At 40.3% G+C, this 26,001-nt stretch overlaps 2 protein-coding genes across 5 annotated transcripts in view; one reads left to right on the top strand and one right to left on the bottom strand.

Moving 5' to 3' along the window:
• ankrd28b (ankyrin repeat domain 28b) overlaps nucleotides 1-7,513 on the top strand; it is a 178,459-nt gene extending 170,946 nt beyond the window's left edge. For all 3 annotated transcript variants that reach the window (XM_048552073.2, XM_048552083.2, XM_048552064.2), the window contains exons 26-28: nucleotides 1,149-1,231; nucleotides 2,989-3,080; nucleotides 5,257-7,513. In XM_048552073.2, coding sequence (XP_048408030.1) covers nucleotides 1,149-1,231; nucleotides 2,989-3,080; nucleotides 5,257-5,543 — 462 coding nt within the window. In that variant the 3' untranslated portion in view covers nucleotides 5,544-7,513. The remainder of the gene's footprint in view (nucleotides 1-1,148; nucleotides 1,232-2,988; nucleotides 3,081-5,256) is intronic.
• A 5,554-nt stretch (nucleotides 7,514-13,067) lies between these two features.
• On the bottom strand, nucleotides 13,068-25,555 carry LOC125450345 (biotinidase-like). Of its 2 annotated transcripts, XM_048526328.2 has the most exons (3): nucleotides 25,160-25,555; nucleotides 19,221-19,370; nucleotides 13,068-15,989 (listed from the first exon to the last, which is right to left on the bottom strand). In XM_048526328.2, the coding sequence occupies exons 1-3, from the start codon at nucleotides 25,370-25,372 to the stop codon at nucleotides 14,808-14,810; spliced, it is 1,545 nt and encodes a 514-aa protein (XP_048382285.2). In that variant the 5' UTR covers nucleotides 25,373-25,555; the 3' UTR covers nucleotides 13,068-14,807. The 2 variants fall into 2 exon arrangements, with proteins under 2 accessions (XP_048382285.2, XP_059494189.1); XM_059638206.1 differs by lacking the exon at nucleotides 19,221-19,370.
• Nucleotides 25,556-26,001: the final 446 nt, after the last annotated feature.

Genomic DNA, 26,001 nt, shown 5'->3' with positions numbered 1-26,001 from the left:
GTGAATTTCAATTTCACAGACTGTACAAATACAGTAGCTGTGCTGTTTTCTGTATCCAGTTTGAGTGGTCCTTGTTTGAGTAATGGCTTAATCGTTAAGAGTTGTCTCACTGGATGCTGCATTCATGCTAATAAAATGATTTATTTTGGCTCTTTATTAAAGAATGAGCCTAAACATTTTAGTATGTTATTGTCTTCAAATCTGAAACTGATGAATCTATCAAATTCATTAACTTTGTTCCCAACTGTCTTTAACCAGTCTTTTTCACACACTGCATACATGCATCTGCAGTCTAATACAGCACACTTTAAAGTGTCTGACACAAACACCTGCATCAGTTGCTTGAAGCTTTCTTTGACTAATGCAGTACTCATTCTTTGATCAATTTAGGAGTTAGGGAAGGTAATGGCCTAGTGGTATTATCAATAGATTATTAAACCAGAAACTCAGCTAAAGTTTTGGGGACCTGGCTTCAGATTCTAGGACAGCAGAATATAGAATTGCATTTAGTAAAAGAAAAGTCTGCAATTAAGAATTACTGATGACCATGATAACATAGTCGATTGTCAGAAAAACCCACTGGCTCATTAATACCCTCCTTCAGGGAAGGAAATCTGCTATTCTCATTTGATCTGGTGCGTATATGACTCCAGAGCCAAAGCAATGTGGTTTATTCTGAACTGCCCTCTGAAGTGGCTTAGCAAGCCACTCAGTTACAAAGTCTCAACAAAGCAATGAAACCGGACAGATCACCTGGCACCTAGGCACTGGAAAAGGACAGAAACAGCCCTGTCAGCCCTGCAAAGTCCTCCTTGCTACAATGGGGGTTAGTAACAAAATTGGGAGACCTGTCTCTCAGAGTAGTCAAGCAGCAGCCTGACATTGTCATACACTCAGAATCGTACTTTACAGTCCGTATCCCAGACACCTCATCCCTGGATATGTCCTGTTCCACCAGCGGGACAGACCCAATTGAGGTGGCAGCACACTGTATACAGTCAGGTGGGAGTTGCCCTGGGAGTCTTCAACAATGACTTCAGTTGTCATGAAGTCTCTTGGATTCAGGCTTTTCGGATTTAAGCTATGTTTATCGTTGTCCTACGTTCTCTTGTTTACATCTGACAGTTTACACTTTGAATTACATTTAGGGCCATGAAACTAGTGCCTTGTTGATACTGGAGAAGATTACTGACAGGAGCCTCATAAATTCAACGAATACTTCATTACAAACGTAAGCATTTTAAAATTTATTTTGTGCAAGCAATCAAATGCTTTACCTACACAAAGGCAGACTTCAGGCAAGATATGTTATATTTAAAGTATTTTTCTCTCATCTCACGAATATTGAAATTATGTTAACAGTTATTTGAGAAACCTAATTCTAGAATTCATCCAGTGATAGTAATTAGATGCTGTTTTTGGCATCTTAGCCAAATGTATCCACTGCAACAAATATTGTGCTGATTAGGTAGCAACCAAATGTGGAGAATGCCGGAGAAACTCAGTGAGGTTTGGCAGCATCTGTGGAGAGAGAAACACAGTTAAGATTTCAAGTCCAATACTACTACTCTTCAGCGCTGGGGTAACAGTGAGGGAGGATTCTGTCTATTCCTCACTGTAAATCTGAGTTTAATAGTACTTTCAGTTAACAAAAATTTAAGTAATATGAGGCAAAGGTGTGGGGAATTAGATTATGGATCTGTCATGGTCTGACTGAATAACAGCATTAGCTTGAGGAGCTTCATGGTCCACTTCTGCTACTCTGATCCTATCTGAGTAGAGAGAAGGTTAAGTTTCAGATTGATGTCCATTCATCAGAAGTGGAAAGGTTAGACATGTTAGATGGTATAAACAATTATAAAGGCAGGCTGGTGCTATATATAAGTGAAGGAGAATAAAAAAGGTCTGTGCTGGAATGGAAGCACAGAGAGATTAAATGATTTAAAGGGGTGGTAATGGGACAAGAGAAAAAGGGCCTAGAGGATATGTCAATGGGACAGCAGAATCATCACCAATTACTGCTGCTCAAAAAATGAGGAGTCCAGGCAATGATCTGAAAATTCACAAATTGCTTGCTTACAGTACTGGAAAGGATGGATGCTGGAAATGAGAAAAAAACACTGATTGCTGGAGAAACCCAGCAGGCAGCATCTTTGGAGACAGAAATAGAGTTAACATTTAAAATCCATCACAAAAGTAAAAGCGCATGGGATCCAACACAGAATGGCAAATTGTTTGCAAAAAGTGGTTATTTGATGTGTGTTTTTGGATCCTGCTTTGTGCGGTTCCACATGTTTAGTCCTTTGTATTTTGTGGGCATTTATCAATGATTCAGACTGAATGTAAGAGTTATTGTTATGGAGTTTGCAGACAGTACAAATTCTGACAATGCAGTTAATAATGAAGACATCTGTGGACTGGTCAGATGGTGGAATCGTGAGAAGTGGAATGTAATCTGTTGAGATGTGAGACAATTCGATTGGGGAAGGCTAACGTAGCCAAGAAATGCAGAATGAATGATAGAATGTGAAGTGGGAAGAAACAAAGGGACTTTAGAGTGCATTTCAACAGATCCCCGAAGGTGACTGGGCAGGTAGATAACGTGGTCAAGAAGGCGTAAAGGCTGTGTTTGCATTTATTAGCTGTATAAAGCACTAGCTAGGCTCAGCTGTTGCCTGGACTGGAGAATTTTCTTTCAAAAAGATCAAATAGCCAGAATTGTTCTCTGAGAAATAGAGGAGGCTAGAGTCACGACTATTTAGGTGTATAAAGTTAAGGACTTTAAATGGTACAAATAGCTAGGTTTTTCTTGCCCTTGGTTAAGGAGATGTTCTTCTGGAGCAAGAGTTAAGGAGGGAAATATTTTTAACCCTGTTCTATCTCTCTGAAATGTCATAAGACATTTTTCCTGCATTTAAAGATACCATACAAGTATCAAGTGTTATCATAATAGCTGTAGATGCAGTTTGTAATTTTTTGTTCTCACAGGCCACTGCATGTTGCTGCACGCAATGGGCTAACGGTAGTTGTGCAAGAGCTTCTGAGCAAAGGAGCTAGTGTACTTGCTGTAGATGAGAATGGTAAGTTTGTCTTTAATTCATTTTTTAAGATCTTCAGGTGAAGCCTTATCAGGTCCTGGCAATTTGTTGGGTTTTAGTTCTCAACTTTTCAGCCCCTTTTCCCAGGCAATTGTACTTTTTTCACCTCTATTTACAAATATTTCTGGGATATTATTTGTACCTTTTAGTGAAGACAGATGCAAAATACGTAAACATAGCAATTAGGAGCAGAAGTAGGCTATTGAGCCCCTCGGGCCTGCTCTGCAATTCAGCAAGATTATGGCTGATCTGTTTGTGTTCCAAATTTCACATTTCCATCCGCCCCGATATCCCTTGCATAACAAAAATATATCTCCATCATAAAATATTAAGTGGCCTCATGTCCACCACCTCCTGCGATGGTGTTTCAATGTTGCACAATTCTCTGAGAAAATCATTTCTCTTCATCTCAGCTCTAAAAGGATGACTCCTAATGTTAAAACACAAGCTGCAAGAGAAAACCTCCAATGGAAACAAGCCAGACTTTCCACTCTGTCCTTGTTAAAACAACCCACTCACTTAAGTATCAAACCAGTAAGCACCCTCTAAACTCCTCTGCTGTGAATATTTGTTCAGTTCATCTGCCATTTCTGTTTTCCATGAGTGATTCCCTAGACGCTGTAGAGGACCAAATTTGCTTTACTTTTTTTAAAATAGCTATAGAAACTTGCTATCTTTTTGTATTTCTCACTCGCTTTCTTTCATACACTTATTTCTCCCTCGTTTTGAAATTATTCACTCTTATGCTGTTCTTTTAATAGTCTGTTCAATCTTCTGACCTGCCATTCAGCATGTGGAATTGTATACTTTTTCATTCACATTTGTAATATCTTTAATTACTTCTATTAGCCCTGGCTTTTGGGTCCAAATCTGACTCTGTTTTACTCACTGGAATGCTAAGTATTATGAAATATCCCATAAGTCTACTACTACCTTTACATCTTTAACCTAATTTCCCAGTTCAGTTCAGTTCAGCCAGCTGTCTCCATGCCCTCGTAATTGCCCTTATTTAAGTTTAAAATAATTATCTCACACTTACTCTTTTTATCCCTCAAACTGCCTCGAATTCTTTCCTCAGATTAGAGCCATAACATTCTTCCTTCAGTTTTACAGTAACGTGTCAATCGTGCTTATAGTGTATACCTGAATGCTGGTTGATCTTATGTGTCAACCCCTGACACGTGACCAAAATCAATCAATCATTTTTCAAAAGGAGGAGACACTGGTGCAATGCTAATATCACGGCTAGTAATCCAGAACACCAGGTGAATATTATGGGAACGTTTTCAAATTCTACCATGGTATTTAGTAGAATTCAAATTCAATAAAAATCTGGAATAAAAAGTCAGCCAGAGGTGACTATGAATCCACTGTCAATTGCCCACAGTTTGGCCATTCTGCTATAGTAGCAGTAGAAGAGACTAAACTGCACCCTCTCCAAAATATTACTCGTGTAAAAGTTTAGCTTTTAAGAGCAGAATTTTAGCCAACTAGTAGAGGGCTGTCAACTTTTACACTTGTTACATGGTACATGCTGTCAAGTTCCCCCAGTGGAACTTAAAATCTCAACCTCTTGACTCAGGTGAGAGAACTACCACTGGTCCAAGGGTAGCTGTATTCACCAAAGAGCATTTATAGATTCTTGTCTAATCATTTGTTCACGTAGCACTTGATTAGAAATTTCCTCAACCTTTGTTGTTGACACTGGGCATATAACCGTCCATTATTTAAGGAGCCTTAGATGGTATTGAATGGACGTGGCCAGCAACAGAACTGCAATAGATTTAGACATAGCTCCAAAAGAAAAAAAAACCTTGTTCTTTAAGCAGAGGTTGTTTCCTCCACATGCTGAAACTGGTGCTCGACCACTCAGCCACAGACTAAATGTAATTTTGTGCTTTCTTCCTGCCTGTCAACTGCAGATTGATAAAGGCTATTTTAACAATGTTATAGTCTTGTTTTTAAATATTTTCATCACAGTTCTATGTTTTGTATTTGTTGTATTTACCTACAAGAACTGTAATGAAATTTCATATGTTTCAAGTATACTAACATTTAAGCAGTGATTTTTCATAATTGTCCAAAAATTGTACTGAATTACTTTGGTAAAAGAGCAGAATAATCTAACTAATGTGACTTTTAAACCTTGCTGTTTTAGGATACACACCTGCATTGGCTTGTGCTCCAAATAAAGATGTGGCAGACTGCTTAGCCCTCATTCTGGCCACCATGATGCCTGTTTCATCCAGCAGCACTTTACCCACTCTCAGCTTTAATGCCATTAATCACTACAATAATCCTTCGAAGACTGTGTCCTTTGACTCTTTACCGATAATGAGAAGTGATCATAGCTCTTTCTGCAGTTTGAACAGTATAGGAAGGGAAGATGGTTACCCTTATACTGAAGACGACGAACTAAATGATTCTGATTCAGAGACCTACTGAAGACACCTACTTGAACTTTCATGGTGAAAGCCCTTGAAGCATGCCCATAGCTGGATGGGTTTTTTAAAAAAACGAACGCCTTCTGAACTCCTTCAGCCAAGTGGAGCAATTACATTATAGGTTTAAAGTTGAATTTATCAAAACAAAAAGGACACAGAAGAATGCAGGTCAATGGAACAAGAAACAAGCAGCTCAGAGCTTGTAAATTTGATGGATGCCAATGTTATGTTGTTTTAACGCTCTTTATTTCCAGTGCCAGGATCCATTTCAACAGTATACACTGGTTAATGGTTTGAATGAGAAAACTTTACAATGCTGGGTGGAATAGCACTACCTAAAATGAATGGGGACGTCCAATCAGAAATTCCCAAGTCTTAGGCATTATTGAATTTAGTGAAGAAAATGGCGTAAAAAGATTGGTGTATTTCTCATGATTTGCTTGCATGATGATTTGCCAAAGGGACCAAACAAACTAATTTTAAAAGAATAATCTTATGTAAAAATGAAACACACATATTTAGAGAGCTGTAATTGATTCTCTCTCAACCTGCAAGTTTAAAAACTTTGCTTTAACAGTATTAAAGTAAAACCGTTCGGAGATTTTGATGTACATTTGTTGATCAATTCTGGGTCTTACTAGATTTGCATGACTATAGTAAAGGCATTGTGTTAGATCGGGGAGGGAAAGGGAAGAGAAAACTGAAACCTATTTTTGAGCCAACACAAAATGCCCCTTTCCTACTTTTCTAGTTTGGCTTAAGACCAATGGACATGCTGCAGTTAGGATGATGGTTAATTAAATATTAAAATCTACCAAGTTGTTGTGGAGAACTACCCATTCTTTTTGCAATTTTTCAAACCCAAATTTTACCAGTGTATTTTATAATTGATATTTTAAAAAAAAGATTTGTAGGTGTAGAAGCCAACTATACCACAAGTCTCAGAAAGTAAGACTTCCTGGACTTCGCAATATGCTGGACTTGAGTTTTTAATTGACATTCACCTTGTAGATGGTTAACTGTATTACAGTTATTTGAGCTACATTAGTACAACTGTTTGTTTGGTTTCCAATTCTTCAGTGCCTTCATTGTTGTCTGTTTCATTGTTATGGATATACATTCAGGGAGGAGACGTGAAGTCATTATCAGTGAGACTTCTTTCCATGTTGTGAAGTTATTTTTCAACACCCATTTGGCACAGCCAAACTGTTGCAGCTCTTCAGTAATTTGCTTCACAATAGTTTGAACTGGTTTGACAGGTGTTTGGGAAGAACATATCCAGAATCTCATGACAGGCATATGTTTTCAGTTGAAGCAAACAGTATTTTCATTCTGTTTTGCACAATTGAAGCACAATAGCCCTGCATTTGGTTCTATATGGTAAGAATATGCTTTGTGTAAAGGCCATTTACCTGTTACTTCTCAAAATGAAACAATATTTTCTTTTAAGCACACTACTTGATACAAATTAAGTTCACTAAAATAGTGCTCCTGAAATGTATTCATGCCAAACAACAGGCCTGGAGTGCACAATAAATGGCTGATTTTGATTCAGTTTAATCCTTTTAAATCACTACAATCTTAAAAGTTTTTTGCTGCATTTCATTCGGCAGTTTCTTAGTTGTTTAATGTCAACTACTGTATGACTTATACATATTTTGCCACTTTTTTAGTTGGTGTGACTTTTCAGCAGTCATGGAAAAAGGCCCTTAAAAAAGCAGTTCCATCAAACCATGGTATTTTAATAACTGGAATCCTTTAAAGTGCAAACTGATTTCTCAAAGTTTTGGAATATGAAATGGGACAAAATCTGTGCTGTTTTAATGTATTTCTGATTTGTTTTATTTCTTTTGAAGAAGTTAAGATTATAGCATGTATATAGAAATTGTGACTGCTTGGTTACCTACCTGCATTCTTTAAATACTTTGCTGAGATTATTGTATATTTTATGGATAATAAAACAAAAATGTGAGTTGTATGTAATTAAGTATTGCATTCTGTGTATTTTTTGATCCCCGCTGATGTTGTTACTGCACAAGTCAGATCCCAGACTGAAATCTGGCTTCAGATCTTTTTTTTAATAGATTAGAATAACCTATACTGTTTGTATAGGAACACATGTTTAAGGATGGTGAAACACGTGATTAAAAATACAATTCCATTAATCCCAGCACTACGCCATTGAGTCGTCATGCCAGAGAATCCCATGCAGGGTTTGGCTTAGCTGTGGCTTCAGTTCCCTGCCATGATAATCTGATAGCTTCTACCTTGATTTCTCAGCTTCCCCTTCAAGGTTTTAGCCAAACACTTCTGGTCTAGAGCTTTTAAACTCCACTACCTGCATTGATGTAACTTATTCGTTAATGGTCCTGAACTACCTCCCTTTACCTGGACTAATTGTTTTACATATTCATCACCCAAATACCTCTAATTCTGCCCAAACTGAAAATAAAAAATATTTTTTTCCAAATTATGTGTTTTCCCTAAATTCCAAAAAAGTCCAGAATCTTCTATCTGAAAATCTTGCATTAAAATTGTTTACTTTATTCACTCAAACTTTCCCAAAGTAAACCCCATTACTGCCCAGAAAGTCTGTCTTTAATAACTGTGCTGTAAAAGAACTCATCATTGTTACAGATACTTGTACATTTATTATTAAACCCCTTCAGATAGGAAAAAACCCATTTGCCACTCGTCCAAAATTCAAAAATCCAAAATAAATGATATTTAAATATATTATCAGTCTTACATCACAGTATTTTACTATAATTTTTAGAACATAGTGGAAAAACTAAATTCTCGATGTTTTGATACGTAAGCAGACATCTAGCTTTACCATTCACTTACTATTGATTCATTGTTTGTGGCTACACTGTCCAGCTGCCTTTCTGACATTGGTTGAACTGAAATTTGAAGGTCAATTGATCACTTAGACTGTTTACTTACACCTTCAGCATGTAGCTGTCTCAAAATTGAGGACAGCTATCTTCTTGTACTGTTATAGTTTGTGGTGTACGTACATTTAGGTGGGAAATTCCAGAATTTTGACTCAACAACAAAAAGAAAGAGTGATGGTTGCAGGTCAGGATGATGTGTGGTTTGGAGGAAAACTTGGAGGTAATGATGTTCCCATGCACCTGCCGCCCTTGGCCTAACTAATGAAGATTCTGGGTTCTGAGGTATTGTCATCAGAGATTTGCTAAGTTGCTGCAGTGCATCTTGTAGATGGTGCACATTGATGTTAGCCTGTATTACTGGTGGAAGGACTAAATGTTGAATGAGGAGAATGAATGTATATCAATCAGGCAGATGCCTTATTCTGGGTGGTGGTGAGCTTTTTGATTGTTGAAGCAGCCCTGTTCCAGCCAAATGGAAAGTGGTCCATTCCACTGCTATCTTGTGCCTTGTGGATGAAGGCCAGGCTTTGGAAAGCCATAAGACACCACAGAATTCCTCGCTTATCATCTGTTCTTGTGGCCACAGTATGACTGATCCAGTTAAATTTCAAGTCAGTGGTAACCCCCAGAGTTATTAGTAAGGCAATTCAACAACAGGAATGTGTGGAACCCTGAGGGATTTTGTGGCACAATGGTAATGTTCATATCTCTGAGTCAGAAGACTCAAATTCAAGTCCCACCTGCTCCAAAGGTGTGTAATAACGTCTCTAAACAGATCAATCAGAGAATATTTACCCTGAGGAACTCTTGCAGTGACGTCCTTGGACTGAGATGATCACCACCTACCACAACTATTTTCCTTTGTGCTTAGGATGGCTCCAACTGGTGAATTGTTTTCCCTTGATTCCAAGTGACCCTGTTGCTGGGTCTCCTTGAGGCTTCACTTGGTCAAATGCTGTCTTGGTGTCAAGTGTTGTCATTGTCACCTCACCTCAGACCCAAAGCTTAAAAGAATAAATGGTCACTTGATTGAAACATTCAAGATTCTGAAGGGCAGTGAGAGGTTGGATGTTGGGAAGATGTATGGGGAGAACCTAGAACTAGGGGTCACTATTTAAAAAAACTAATCGCCCATTTGAAATAGATGAGATGGTTTTTTTTCTGAGGCTTGTGAGGCTTTGTACCTCTGTGAAAAGGTGACAGAAGCAGAATATAGATTCTTGTTAACCATGGGTTAAAGGTTATCGGGGTAGGCATGTAGGTTGGCACTTCATTTTTAGGTTCACCTGATGCCACTCCTGGCATGTCGTCCTCATCTCTGCTTGCTCAATATTGTAGATGGTTTTAAAAACACTAACCTTAATGTAAATGTTGAAAATAAAAGCTCACAATTGGATCTTAATCCCTCAAAACCAATGCAGATCCTGGCACAATGACATCATGTGACTCTGCTAAGTTTCACTTGACAAAGAAATGCATAATGGGATTGTGAAGACAGTAACCTCATGTTTTAGAGTTACAGCTGTAAACTGAAGGGCCTCTGTTAAGCTGATGTTATCAGAATCCCAAAGTTGGATAAGATAGACCTGAGTACAGTCTCGGCTCATAAGCCCTTACCAAGAAATCATAACTGTAGCTGTTTTGATTTGTTTAGAAGTGCACTTTTTTCTTAATTGTAACATTTCTCTTTGAGTTAACTTTGTAACAAGGTGTTTTAAGTTTGCAGTTCTATAAAACCCTTTAGACTTTATTATATCCTGTATGAGCATTTGTTGAGATGAGTAATTTCTGTGCTGATTTTTATATTGCTCTGATACTCCTGTTGCCTTTACAAGATAAAAATAAAATTCCAAGCATTCAAACACAGCAAAAACAAAACTAATTAGTTGACGATGGGAGAAACAAATGGTCAGTGTTAAATGTTGATGTGATTGGAACTTTGCTGGAATTAAGCAAGGATTGAAACATGAGCACAGAAATGCAACTTTCTGTCTTGAATGCAAATACGTCCCTTTTCCTTTATCAAAATGTAAAGGACATTTCAAATCAATAGATAATTGACACCTTAAGGAGCTGGTCAGGAGAAAGTGGGAAGGTGACATCAGTCACTGTCCATCACCCATTACAGCCAATTAGAAATTGATTGGGAATCCCTTAAACCAATTAACCTTGTCAATCCTAGACCAATCAGAATAGAATGATGTGATTGATCATCCTGTGACCTAGAAGTCAGAGTTTTCAGTGACCAAGATGTGTGAGATGTTTGAAGTTATCCTGCTTCCAATTGGAAGCAGAATGGATCAGAAAGAGACTGAATGTTAGCCTGTGCCCAGAGTTGAAATGGAAAACAAGAGCCATAGTGTGTCACTGAAGTTACTGTCCAGCACCAAATTATATTGTATGGCATGGTGGCTCAGTGGTTAGCACTGCAACCTTACAGCGCCAAGGACCCAGATCGACTTCATCCTCGGGCAACCTTCTGTGTGGAGTTTGCACATTCTCCCCGTGTCTGTGTGGGTTTCCTTCAGGTACTCCAGTTTCCTCCCACAGTCCAAAGATGTTCAGGTTAGGGTGGATTGGCCATGCTAAATTGCCCGTAGTGTCTATGGTGGGAAATACAGGGATGGTGCAGGAGGGTGGGTCTGGGTGGGATCCTCCTCGGAGGGTTGGTGTGAACTCAATGGGCTGAATAGCCTGCTTCCACACTGCTGGAATTCAATGACATTTATAACCTAAGAAATGATATACTCAGTTATATCAGAAACTGTATAAAACACTTGCACTTAGGTTATGACCCACTAAGTAATGTTACAATAGAGAGACAGTGAACTCCTCCTGTCTCAGTCACAGCACCATTGTCTGAGTGCTATGTATGTTTCTGAATTGCATGAGGAGAATTTATCCAGGTTTCGCAGAAACTTATTGTCCATGTTGTTTGAAAGATCTTTTAGCATTGTTTGCTCAGGCCAAGAACTTGGTAGGGTCAAGTACCTGGAACAATGCGATAAATGTAGGCCACTGCCGAACACATAAAGCAGCAGCACTATTTTCCAAAGTCAGCAGCTCTTAACTGTTCTCTAAAAATACCAGCCGTCTAACAAATTCCTGCTAAACAACAAGGTACTGATCTCCCAGGTTGCATTCTGCCACTTCCAATCTCTGACTGGGGCAATACAACGTCAAGTACTAAGCCATCATATTCTGGTTCAAACTCCATCTCTCTCCCTGATGCTGTCCAGACTCTTCACTATCTTGATTCCTATTTCACCCAGAGCTCAGCCATATCCTCTCCGGGAGAAGGACTGACGGTGCCTACCATGGTCACATCATGTTACTCTGCTCCTTCCTCAGCTGCTGAAAAGCTGATCTCTGCCTTCATTATATCTACACACAGCTATTTTCACATGCTCCTTTTATGCCTCCTGCATTCTACCCTCTATAAGACTTGAACTTATCAATAACATGGCTGCCTGCTTCCTGACTTCCACTAAACCTGCTCAACAATCTCTTGTCTTCCCTGACTAATACCTCAATATTGAAATTCTCATTATTTCAACTCCCCCCACAGTCTTGCTTCTCACTATTTCTGTAACCACCTTCAGCATTCTAACCATTGAATGTTCACTGAGTTTTCCAGCATGGACAGTCATTCCTTCAAGTGTCTGAGTTTTCAAATTCGCACACTCAATGTCTCTGCACCTCTGACCTTCTGTAAAGACTCTTGTTAACTCCCTTTGACACTTTAGGTGACCTTCTAATGTCTCCTCAAATATTTCAGAGTCAAGTTGTGTTAGGTAATGCCCGTAAGGCACCTTTAGGAAGCGTTGCTGTGTTATAAGGACACCAGATAGCAAAGCTCTACGCTGCTCTTGGAACCACAATGTTATTTCAGCTAATCTGACAAAGCCTTGCCTCAATGGTGACTCAGCCAAGTCAGTGATATTGGATGACTGGGCAATGTTGATGCATTGAAGGACAGGGCTGGTGGTTAGACTTTCTCTTGATGATTATCTGGATGTTACCTGCCAGTTCTCAACCCACATCTTTGGATCTTATCCAAAGCCGCTTGTTCCATTATTAAAAGAGTTACCAAATGAGCTAGAATCATCAGCAAACAACCTCACTTGTGATACAAAATTGCTGAAAAAGCTCAGCAGGTTTGGCAACATCTGTGAAGAAAAAAAAAAATCAGTGTCCACATTTTGGGTCCAGGGACCGTTCCTCTGAGCCCCACTTCTGAGCGGGGAATATCTCTGCGGAAGCAGCTGAGGACAGCAGGGAAGGGAGTAATCGCACCCCCCGACCCCTGTTTCATTTGACTGACAGCCGTCAGCCTGAGTTTGTTGCATTTGGCAACGATTCACATCTGACCACCACCCCAAATGCAAACTCTGAAATCCTGTAAGAATGTTTCAGATGGTAGACTTAATGCCTATAGACTTGCCAGAACGAAAAGGTCCCCATTGTGCTTGTATTCAATTTTACAATGTTAATTTTTTAGTGCAGTATTATGGAAAATTCTTCCATTCATCTTCCAAAATTAAAAGCAAATCCCCCAGAGAAGCAAGTTAGTGAATCTGTTTCCTGAACTTTACTTAGAAACCTTTTCTTCTTTAAGAAAAACAACGCAGGGGATGATCCTACAACAAATTTTATTGGTATCCATTTGATTTCCTCGCTTAAGTACAGACATTGAGCAGTAGGCATCACATTTCTTTCCCATTGTAATTATCTCTAATTACTGAAGGAAAAAAAACTTAGGCAAACCTATCTATGGGCATATCAATAAATCCAGTTTAGTTAAAGCTTAAATTCTGCGCTCTCCTCCCAACACAAGTGTGGTTAAAGTATCTTAGTAGTGAGTTAAACATATAATTAGAGCCCTGATGACTTTGTGCAGATGTAAGCAATGTAAGACATTAGTATGGGTTTGTATTCACTCTTTGAAAAGCCTGTGTTTGATGTTTCCATACTTTGATTCCAGAAATATATTCAACCCTGGCAAGATCAATTTCCAGCAACAGTCAAATGCAACTGGAGTAGTAAAATTAAAAAGATAAAAGCAACAAATTTATCATGTCACAAGACATTTGCTTTGAGGATGTAACTGTACTAACAGTAGAAAATTTAACTAATTCATTTATTCATCTCCCAAGTTCAGAAGGTAATAGTTTTTAAGAGGAGTTGTGTACAATTCCCTATTTTGTAAGTATTGAAAATGTATAGGAAATATATAAAGTTATCACAGCACAGAAGTACAAAGCCTGAATAAGGTGTTTACAGTGAATGTTATTTAATTGACTTTGCTGTCATTTCTTTCAATCCTAAGCTTCAGAGCACATAGGCGTAGGACAGTTAATCTTTCCAGTCTATTTTACTCATTCATTTACCCCGTGGATGAACTGTACCCTAAGTCCATAATTTTCATCTTGGCACCATTATAGCTTGCCTAACAAATATTGATTGTGTTAAGACAGAGATAGATAGGTTCTTGATTGGTAAAGGGATCGAAGGTTACAAGGAGAAGGCAGGGCTATGTGATTGAGAAACACATCAGACAAGGTTGAATGGCAGAGCAGATTCAATAGGCCAAATGGTCATTTCAGTTCCAAAATCTCAGACTTTTTCCCCCAACCAGAATTTAGAAATTTTCAGGGGACCTCACCTCAGCTTTTTTTGGGAGACTTTCAGACATTCTCCCGTCTTTCCATCAAGATTTCTTCTTGACATGATGTCTGAAAAGCCTATCTCTAAGATTATGATTACGTTGCTGACTTGTTCTGCGTCCACCACTAGAGGAAATAACTTATTTCACTTGATCTAGTCTAACAGCTCTTTTAAATGATCTTAAACACTGTAATTTCGTTGCATCTTCATTTTCTATATTTGAAAAGAATACAAAGTTTTACTGTGCAAACTATCCTCATTCTTTAAATCCAGCAGGCCCAGCAGCATTCTGTGCTACACACCCTCAAATAAAAATATATCCTCCCCAACTCCTCCATTATGCAAGTTGGAAACACTGTGAATGGGGTTGAACCAGACCTTTATGCAACAGGGCTATTATCTCCATCCTTGATCTTCCAGGAACTTTGAAATAACAGTGATCATTTCATTGGTCAATTACACTTTTCTGGTCCTGTCTTCTGGCTTTTATGTTTTCTGTAATTGAACTCCTAAACCTCCCTGCTTTTCCACAGTTCCCTGAAATTAGTTAGTAGATATCCTGTCAACAGTATAAGATGCAATCCTCATTCTGGATGAGGTATAGTCAAAAAACCCAGTTTTGCCTAATTTGCAGTAAAATGACACATCATATTCCTGTATTTTAGTTAATAATTCTCCTCAGCTACATTCAGACAGAGAACTCAACAACAATAATCTTTCTCGTACCACCTTCCATAGAGTACTGCAGTGATAAGACCTGCCGACATCCCCTTCTTGGTCATATAATAATTATTGGTAGCCCATCCTCTGGTATCTGCACGATAAATTTTCATCCCATCAGCCAATATTTCTGGATAAATATGGATTGTGCTGAAATTCCCCCATAATCTAAAGTCTATGATATCAGAGGCAGTTGTAACACTTTGGCCACATGTGTCATAACTGGATCCTGCACACTTCACCAATGCACACACTTGTATGTAATAAATGCCATTCACTGTGTGAAGCCCGTCATAGGCTCCTAACGCATACAGGTTACCATCTGTGTGACCGCTACGTTCGTAAGCTACATGGCAACAGAGGGTGTTGGAACAGACTTGCAAATTACCTTGCAAGCCTGTCAAAGAGGTAAATGTGTAATTATCAAACATCATGACATTATGAAACACATAACCAGGATCATTGCTTTCCAATGGACCAGTTTGTTCTTGCTTTCCTCCCTCCTTCTGAAGGAGAGAAGCTTCAAGATAATTAGTCTCTTCAAGAAATTCTGATGTCATATGTGACTTAGACTGTTGTAGGCTGTGATTTTGGGTGGATGTAATTATAGGGACCTTGGCCACAAGAAGTTTACCTTCGCTGGTCTCGGAGTTGTAATAATAAGCGAAATCTAATGGGGTATAGATGCCACTTCCTGTCATATTATATTCAGGATGATGCTGATTGGCTGCAAAAAGATTGATCCCAAATGCAGCAGCAAATGCTTGATGAAATTCTATTGCAGATAAGAGTGGCAGCTGGTTCATCCAGGCAGTAGGAAATATAATTTGTTTTACACCATAATTCTCAATTAAACTTACTGCTGGCTCATAGAACAATATATCAAAGCAAGTAAAGATGCCAAATCTTCCAGCAAAAGGTGTATCAAAGATGACGTGTTGCACTGTTTTAGGTGTGTCATAAGCATCTTCAAAGTAAAGGTTCCATTTCTGGTATTTAGCTATGAGAGTACCTTCAGCATCAAAAACTACATTTGTGTTAAAGTGATATCTTCCATCTGGCGGACATTTGGGATCGCTTTGCTCACAGGTTTGTCTCTCTCCCATGTTTGCAATCAAGTGCATACTGCCATTTCTTGCCATACAGCTCAACTGATGAAGGACCTACAATAGATATGAAAACATTGTTGGTTTTTAGAATAAATGTAAATATTATTTCAACAGAATTAAAGAATAAGAAACCACTTGATGCTCTTCTCTGCAAAATAAAACCTCTCATTCCTTGGTAAAGGGTATTTAAGGCTGTGGTTTACTTAACTAAACAGTGAATCATTCCCCACTTGAGGCATAATTTAGGAAACATGACAGCAAATTTCAGGTGAATCCCTGAAAGAATATGGAAAGGTGTTTACAGGAGTAGTTAAGCACAATCTTACCTTTAAGATCCTGCTTTCTGATGCTCCAAACACAGGTATTCTTCAAATCAACTTGTTCGGAGATGTTATAAACTCACCTCTGGAGCAGGTCAAACTCGAATCTGGATCTCCCGGATCAGAAGTAGGGTCACCACCACTGTATCACAAGAGGCTAAATGCTCAAGAGTATCATGCATGAGCAAGTTAATTGATGTTTTTCTGGAGGTAACATGTTGGATAGATAAAGGGGAACCACAGGGTGCAATATATTTGGATTCTCAGACAGCCTGTCATAAGGCACCACACATGAGGCTATTTAATAAGATAAGATCTTGTGGAGTTGTAGGTAGTATATTGGCACAGATAGAGGATTGGTTAACTAATAGAAGATAGAGAGTTGAGTTTAATTGGGCATTTTCAGGAATGGCAACCTGTAGCTAGTGCAGTGCCATAGCAATCAGTGCTGGGGCCGCTATTATATTCAATATATTAATGACTTGGATAAGGAAAGTGAACATACTGTAGCCAGGTTTGTGGGTGACACAAGTACAGATGGGAAGGCAGTGAACATGGCACAAAGAGTCCACAGAAGGGTATAGACAGGTTAAGTGAGAGATCAAAATCTCGGCGGATGGAATACAATGTGAGAAAATGTGAGGCTATGCACTTTGGCAGGAATGTCTGGCAGCAATATTCTCAACTAACCTGAAAAACTAAAAGATCACAAAGCCTATCGTTCACCAACTTCAACAGTTCCAACAGCTTCCACTGCAACAGCCACAACATTCAACTCTCCATTCTTCAAGAATAATTCAGAGACTGATCCATTTCTGTGCCTTTTAAATTCTTTTTCTTTTTGGACTCACCTCTTATTTCTAGAGAGTGTGAAACATTACTAATTCTTCTTGTATTTAGTAACATTGCACTTTTTATTAACTCAAGAAAGGAACACAATGTTATTTGTGATAATGGGAACTGCAGATGCTGGAGAATCCAAGATAACAAAGTCTGGAGCTAGATGAACACAGCAGGCCAAGCAGCACCTTAGGAGCAGGAAGGCTGATGTTTAGGGCCTGGACCTTGATGAACGGCCTAGGCCCAAAACATCAGCTTTCCTGCTCCTAAGATGCTGCTTGGCCTGTTGCGTTCATCCACCTTGCTATCTCACAATGTTATTGGAGTCTGAAAGAACCAGAATGGCTACTGAGCATTGATGTAGCCCTCTGCTCCAGGCCCTGCTCCAAGTTAACACTCGACAGTAAATCGCTGCTGAATCAAGTGCAAAACATATTTCACAGACAAAATGTGGCCGTGATAGTAGAAATTGCAGGGTTAAAACTGGCTTTCTGATTAATACCGTGCCTAAAATGACCATGTTTAGGAAAGCCAAACAGTAATGCACACCTCTACAAATTATGGATGACCAAAACCACTTTAAAGAAGCTTGTTTTTTAACAATAGCACTGCCTTATTCTTTCTGACTTGGAATTAGGCTGGGCTGTTTGAAGTTGTGACAAGAAATTCTTATCCTTCACAGCATTCCGCTTTCAGTTGTGTGACAGTGCAAGGAACCAATGTTACCCAAACCCCCATCAAACCAAGTTAATGTCACTTTCAAAAAATAATTCAGCAAAGAATAGAATAGGAAGGAGAAAAGTCCAAAATGTGAGAAATTATGATTTAAGAAAAAATTAGCACACATTTGAAATATAAAATTTAAAAAGTGACAAACGCACTATAGTCAGGCCACATGTGTAAAGAGAGTATAAATGTTTTTTTTGAAGGTGAATATTCATTCATGTGTTTGAAAAGCTTTTCATAGGCTAAAGCCCTTAACATAGTACTCTTATAGTAATAATTAAAATCTTAGGATTATATTCCTGCTGCAAGTACACACTGAAACTTCTGCAATGTTTCTCTTCCATTAAGGAAAATTGTAGTGGGAGGGCACCTTAATTCCCAATGCACATTCCGAGCAGGAAAGCTCTCATACCCATAACAATGATTTAGAAATGTGACCTCATTGAAATCACTGCCATTGTAAATTCCAGAGGTAGCAAAAACTGCAGAGGATGGAGTCAGAGATAACACAGTGTGGAGGTGGAGGAACGCAGCAGGCCAGGCAGCATCAGACGGGAGGAAAATTGATGTTTCAGATCTGGACCCTTCTTCAAGCATTTCTGTGTTCCTCCAGCTCCACACTACGTTATCATTGTAAATTCCAAATGTTTACATTCACGGTGTACAAAGAGAGAGCAGAAACATAAGTGTTAAGATGGATCATTCATGATCATTTTGAATGGTGGAGTGGGCTCACTGGGGTGAATGGTCTACTGCAGCTCTTTCTTGCTATGTCACCCCAGAACCAACATCAGTGAAACTGTACAATATGAAGCTGTCGATCAATATGAGGTAGCTGAATTAACAGGTGCGTCACTGTGGTTGGGAACCAAATCAAACCACATTTAAACTGGAAGCAGAACAATATGCAGGCCCTTTTCTTCAACAAAAACTGATGTCATCCTTCCAGAGATAGTAGGAACTGCAGATGCTGGAGAATCTGAGATAACAAGAGCTGGATGAACACAGCAGGCCAAACAGCATCAGAGGAGCAGGAAAGCTTACATTTCGGGCCTAGACCTAGGACTGAAACGTCAGCTTTCCTGCTCCTCTGATGCTGTTTGGCCTGCTATGTTCATCCAGCTCTTGTTATCTCAAGTCATCCTTCCACATGTGTGGGCCCTCTCAGAAAATCATAGGCTCAAACCCAACACTGGAGATATGAGAAATTTCTATGCAGACTGTCTGTAACATTTAGAGAAATTTATCAAGTGAATTTATTGTTTAAAATTATATACATTAACTATTTGCAATGTTTTCTGGATAAAATGGCATCAGCGTGTCTATTTATAATTAAGAGTTCTGTAAAAGTTGTAAGTAATCATAAGATGTAACAAGTTAAGCTTTGTATAGTTCCTACCTCTGTACCATTATATGCGGATGGACGCAGGCAGGGATTCCATTGAACAACATCAGGATCTGGAATAGGCTCCAAATAAGGAAAAATAGAAGTCCTGTTGAACTGAAATCCTTGGAGACCATCCTCTGGGAATACAATTATCTTAACTCCCTGTAGTATAGATCATGAATAATTTGATGCAATAGCAGGATCACAATTGTGAAGAATGCTCAAAGATACAAACTTCTTAAGCATCAATCTCCTGGGAGTTAACATTAACTATGTGGTAAATGGAAAAGCCCTGAGGAAAACTGATGCACAGAGAGATCTGGGTGTTGAGGTCCATTGTACGCTGACGGTGGCAATGCAGATCGATAGAGTGGTCAAGATGGTATGCTTTCATTCATCGGATGGGCTATTATGTACAAGAGTTAGCAGATCATGTTACATTTGTATAGGACTTTGGTTCAAACACACTTGGAGTACTGCATACAGTTCTGGTCACCACATTACCAAAAGGATGTGGATGCTTTGGAGAGGGTGCAGAGGAAGTTCACCAGGATGTTGCCTGATATGGAGGGCGCTAACTATGAAGATAGGTTGAGTAGATTAGTATTATTTTCATTAGAAAGACGGAGGTTGAGGGGGGACCTGATTGAGGTCTACAAAATCATCAAAGGTATGGACAGGGTGGATAGCAAAAAGCTTTATCCCAGAGTGGGGGACTCAATTACTAGGGGTCACGATTTCAAGGTGAGAGCGGAGAAGTTCAAGGGAGATATGCGTGGAAAGCTCTTTACGCAGAGGGTGGTGGGCGCTTGGAACACGTTGCCTGTGGAGGTTGTAGAGGTGGGCACTATAGCTTCATTTAAGATGTATCTAGACAGATAAATGAATGGGCAGGGAGCAGAGAGATACAGATCCTTGGAAAATAGGCGACAGGTTTAGATAGAGGATCTGGATCGGTGCAGGCTTGGAGGGCCGAAGGGCCTGTTCCTGTGCTGCAATTTTCTTTGTTCTTTGTTCTAAGCAGAAACATAACTGGACTAGCCAAACAAATACATCATTATTAGAGTTAGAGATTCGGTTAACTCCCTGAAGCCTGTCCACTATCTACAATACACAAGTCAGGACTGTGATGGAATATTCCCCATTGCCTGGATGGGTACAGCCCCAAGACATTCTTGAAGCTTAAAACCACCTAGACAAGGACAACCTGCTCGAGTACATGTGGACGTGTGCCATTCACTTCCTCCAGCCTGACACATAGTGAAGCAGTGTGTACCATCTCCATGATACACTGCAGTAACTCACCAGAGCTCCTCCAATTGCACAATCCAAATCTAGCAACTATCTATCTATCACCCAGAAAGGATCAAGGATCTGGTATCAAAACCACCTGAAAGTTCCCTTCCATGCCACACACCAAACCGAACTGGAAATATCCCTTCACTGTCACTGGATCAAAATCCTGGAACTCCCTTGTGGTAGGTGTCCCTACAATCCTTGGACTTCAGAAAAAAGAATCTTACCACCACTTCTCCAGGGATGAGCAATTAATGCTACCTATGCCAGTGATGTCCACTTCTCATGAACAAACAAATAAAAATTGGCAGCATTGTGCTGAGATTGCAAGGTCTGTATCCACAGGAGGCTACAGTGCAAAATCAATCCACATAGGATTGGGGATAATATACTGAAGTGAACTGAGAAGTGGATAGCAGGCAGGAAACAGAGAATAGGAATAAATGGATTATTTTCAAAGCTGAAAGCAGTAACAACTGAGTTACTGCAGGGATTGGTGCTTGGGTTCTGGTTGTTCACAATATTTATCAATCGTTTAGATGAGGTAATCAAGTGTAACATTTCCACGTCGCTAATGTTTCAAACCTAGGTGGGAGTGGAAGTGGTGCAGAAGATCTTAAGAGGCTTCAGGTTGAGTGGGCAAATGCATGGCAGATTCAGTGTGACAAATAAAGATATGAAACATCATCCACTTCAGGAGGAAAGATAGAGTGGCAGAGTATGATTTAAGTGGGAATGTCATTGTACAAAGGAACTGGGTGCCTCTGTGCACTGGTCATTGAAAGCACGCATTACGGTGCAGCAAACAATTAGAAAGAAGTGGTGTAGTGGCCTTCATTGCGAAAGGGGTTGAATACAGGAGCATGGGCGTCTTACTGCAGTCGTACAGGGTCTTGGTTAAAGCATACTTGGAAGATTGCATGCAGTTTTGGTCTTCTTACCTAAGATATAATTGCTCTAGAGACAGTGTGGTGAGGGTTCATGAGATTGATTCCTCGGATGTTGATTTTGCTGTATGGTGGAGATTGGGATGACTGTCGCCATATTTAATAAAGCATAGGAGAATGAGAGGGAATCTCATTGAAACCTATAAAATTCAGACAGGATGGGACAGATTGGGTGCACGGATGAGGGTTCCCTTGCCAAGAGTGACTGTGAAGATCCAGAACAAGGGTCATGGTCTCAAGACATAGGGTAAGCCATTTCAGACATTTCTTCACTCAGAGCATGGTCATCCTGTGGAATGCTGTACCACAGAAGTCTGTGGACAACAAGTCACTGAATACATTGAAGAAAAAAAATTACAGCAGCTAACAGAGTAACAGGTATGGAGGGAGAGCAGGGTTGAGCCCGGGGCTCACCCACTCCAGTCTGCTTTCTCTTTTTTACTTCTTTCTCCTGCTGCTGTTTCTTCGTTTTCTTTCTTTAAAGCCTAGAGAGTGGTAACAGCTGAGTAGGATGAAGGAGGAGACCTCCAGCAGCAGTGGCAACAACACCTGGAGAGCGAGGAGCAGGTTCCAGGCTGACTCCCCCGGCCTGGACTCACAGGCCGAGCTGACACTCCAGGTCTGCTGTGGCAAGGTCAGGGCACCTGAAGGAGCAGAAGCATTGGCAAAAGGTATGGTGGATGATCCCAACAACCGACAGCGTCAGCAGGAGCATCGTTGGGGAACAAGAGGTTAGGAACCAGCTCAGATGCAGCAGTCATGGGAGTGGCGGTGGTGCAGGCTCATAACCGAGACTCCAGAGCCCATTTCAGAGACATTGGCCAATGTCAAGCAGCAACTTGAGAAGCAATGGAGGAGGAACAAGAAGAAGAAGAGAGAAAACCAAACTCTACTGCACTAAAACCTTGCAATCTATTCTATGTTTCAAAATGGCACTGGAACATCGCAACACTATGTATAACATATGAAAAAAACACTTTTCACTGTATTTTTATATACATGTGACAATAAATCTAAATCTAGAGTGAAGACAAACGATCAGCCAATGATATTGATAAAGAATCAGCCATGATCATTTTGAGTGATTGAATGGGGCTCAATGCAGCTCTTAATTTGTATCTTTCAGTAGAACCAACATCAGTGAATCAGTACGATACAAAGTTGCATATCAGTATGAGATCGCTGAATGAACATGTATGTCCTTAAGGATGGGAAGCAATTTAATTTGATCTGGAAGTGGAGCAATACGAGGAGATGTTGGACTTTCTCTTTAACAAAGTCTGGTAAATCATTCTTCTACACATGGACAGCCTCTCAAAAAAAAAACAGGTTCAAGCCCAACTCCTGGAACTTAAAAGTTTAGTTATTAAAAGAAGTAACAGAAAAGGAAAATTCAAAAATTGAATAGCCAAGTGGAGGAGGAGCATTTTAAGGAAAAGGGGATCAGGTCCAGGTAGAAATAAAGATTGGCAGGTAACAGGAAATAAGCAACGAGAACTCTTCAAAGTGGAGTTAGTTCAGGCACAGAATAGGCATGTTTCTGCAAGAAAAGGTGCATAAGGCGTTCACCGGCATGCTGCCTGGGCTGGGGTGATTTCACAATGAAGACAGGCTTGGTAGGTTTTGTGCTCCTGAGATGCTGCTTGTCCTGCTGTGTTCATCCAGCCCCACACTTTGTTATCTCGGATTCTCCAGCATCTGCAGTTCCCATTATCCTTGGTTGGCTGGGATTGATTTCCTCAGAGCAGAGAAGGCTGAAGGGGAACCTGAAGGAGTTGTACAAAACTCTGTGGGGCACAGGCGCACTAGTGCAGGGGCCAATAACCCAAGGAGTACAGTTTTAGGGTAAGGAGCAAGAGGTTTAAGGAAAGATGTTTTTCACCCAGAGAGTTGTGGGTATCTGGAATTCACTGGCTAAACAGGTTGATAGAGGCAGAAACCCTCAAGAATATACAAGAAGTATTTAGATGAACACTTGAAATGCCATAACATACAAGGCTATCGACCAAGTGCTGGAAAATTGGGATTAGAATAGATGGATTTTTGATAACCAGTGCAGATACATGGGCCAAAGGGCCTCTTTCTGTGCTGTAAAGACTTTATAGCTCGATGCTTTTTATTTAGTAATACTCAACTTCGGTGATTTAACAAAATGTGTATTTTTCAGCAATCTTTAATGTTAAAAATAACTAAACATATAGGTATTCAAACGGTTGTGAAAGCCAGATTGGGGATGATTAGGTTTTAGTAGTTTGGAGAAACTAGAGAAACTGATGTTATCTCCTCAGGGCAGTGAAGTTCAAAAGAATAATGGGAACTGCAGATGCTGGAGAATCCAAGATAACAAAGTGTGGAGCTGGATGAACACAGCAGGCCAAGCAGCATCTCAGGAGCACAAAAAGTGACGTTTCGGGCCTAGACCCTTCAACAGAAAAAGTTCTAAGGGAGATTTGACAGTGGTGTTCAAAACCTTGACAAGTTTTCACAAGATAATAAAAAGCAGAGTTAACATTGTGGGTTGGGATACTTCTTCAGAAATCAGAAATCAGATGGTGCTAGAGACACACCATATTGATGGAAAAACTTGATGGGTATAAGAGTCTCATGAAGAGGGTCTAACCAAAGTAACAAGTAATCCATTTTCTGAAGAAGGGTCCCGACCTGACAGGTCAACTTTCCTGCTCCTCTGATGCTGCTTGGCCTGCTGTGTTCATCCAGCTCTACACCTTGTGATCTCAGATTCTCCAGCATCTGCAGTTCTTAGCATCTCTGAAGTTATTTCAGTGATTTGGTTTGTCTCTCGCACCATCTCAACTTTGTTTTTTTTGTAATTATCTCTGCCTTAATTAAGCAGATTATAAGGGTCTAGGCCCGAAACGTCAGCTTTTGTGCTCCTGAGATGCTGCTTGGCCTGCTGTGTTCATCCAGCCTCACATTTTATTATCTTATATGCCAAACCCTTCATTTGCTATTTAACTATTGACACATTACCCACACTGTCTGACACTTTTGATCACCTGCAAAAACATGTTATTCAGCCTGTCGACACTCCACTCATAGCATTTGTACTTATCTTTTGACACTTTAATTACCTGGAATTATCTTGCCATTATCTCTCTGCATATATATTCTGTGCCTGTACACTTCCTTCCATGAAGGAGCAATGCTCTGAAAGCTTGTGGTGTCGAATAAACCTGGTGTGATGTGACTTCTGACTCCGTCCAGTGAAGCCATGAATGTGAAGGTCCGGGTGTTGGACTGGGGTGGACAAGGTCAGCAATCACGTGACACCATAGCCCAACAATTATCTGACACCACAAACTTTCAGAGCCTCAGTCCTTTTGTTGTGTGATTTCTGACTTTGTTCTTCTGGTATTCTTGATGATATACTTTACCACTAATAATATGCCCAGGATCAGAAATTTTGCATTGAGCAATAAACTTACTTTTCATAGGAGGTGGCCCATAAATAGCACAGATCTTCGTTGCGCTCTAAGGGAGGCAACCCCAATATGGAACACAAAGTGACATTAAATACTTAACAAAGTGAGCGTTTGGTTCAAATACTGTTATTCTTCCGACAATATTTTGCTATAAAGGTCTGCATTTGTTTCACTGACTCCCTAATATTATCAGAATAAAATAAAGCCACCACTTCAAAGGTCAGTAAACATTTTGTGATCGACAGAGGGACCAAACTTCATTTACCTGTTTGCTTGCTGCAAAGACTTGTTCCCGATAGATATGCAGGTTTTTTCTCATGTGTCTCAGCGCCCCCTGACGTGTGGAGGGGATTTTCCCGGATGGGTTGAGCACTGCTGCATGTTCATAGACCGCCGCGGTGTAAAACTCCTGCCCCCACGCCGGCATGACCGAACATTGCCAGCCCAACAGCAACCAGCTCAAGGCAAATGTCTCCATTTTCTTACAACGATAATCGCAGCACTTCGATATTTGTACCTACAGGTTACTCAACAGCCACGTCAAGTGTGTATTGTGCGAAAGAGGCGTGGTTGATAATGAGATAATAAAATGTGAGGCTGGATGAACACAGCAGGCAAAGCAGCATCTCAGGAGCACAAAAGCTGACGTTTCGGGCCTAGACCCTTCATCAGAGAGGGGGATGGGGGGAGGGAACTGGAATAAATAGGGAGAGAGGGGGAGGCGGACCGAAGATGGAGAGTAAAGAAGATAGGTGGAGAGAGTGTAGGTGGAGAGGTAGGGAGGGGATAGGTCAGTCCAGGGAAGACGGACAGGTCAAGGAGGTGGGATGAGGTTAGTAGGTAGCGGGGGGTGCGGCTTGGGGTGGGAGGAAGGGATGGGTGAGAGGAAGAACCGGTTAGGGAGGCAGAGACAGGTTGGACTGGTTTTGGGATGCAGTGGGTGGGGGGGAAGAGCTGGGCTGGTTGTGTGGTGCAGTGGGGGGAGGGGACGAACTGGGCTGGTTGAGGGATGCAGTAGGGGAAGGGGAGATTTTGAAACTGGTGAAGTCCACATTGATACCATATGGCTGCAGGGTTCCCAGGCGGAATATGAGTTGCTGTTCCTGC

This window comes from Stegostoma tigrinum, chromosome 2 (assembly GCF_030684315.1).
Source record: "Stegostoma tigrinum isolate sSteTig4 chromosome 2, sSteTig4.hap1, whole genome shotgun sequence".
In the NCBI taxonomy this organism is placed as follows: Eukaryota; Metazoa; Chordata; class Chondrichthyes; order Orectolobiformes; family Stegostomatidae; genus Stegostoma; species Stegostoma tigrinum.
Note: the sequence above shows the minus strand (reverse complement) of the source record. Positions and strands in the feature narration are given on the sequence as shown.

Bases quoted from the DNA above. Each gene is read 5' to 3' on its own strand.
- LOC125450345 (XM_048526328.2), bottom strand. From the start codon at position 25,372: ATGGAGACATTTGCCTTGAGCTGGTTGCTGTTGGGCTGGCAATGTTCG. The intron at 19,371-25,159 runs GTAAATGAAGTT...TCTATACTACAG, and splicing joins TCTTTGCAGCAAGCAAACAG to GGAGTTAAGATAATTGTATT. The intron at 15,990-19,220 runs GTAGGAACTATA...TATCTATTGTAG, and splicing joins CCGCATATAATGGTACAGAG to GTCCTTCATCAGTTGAGCTG.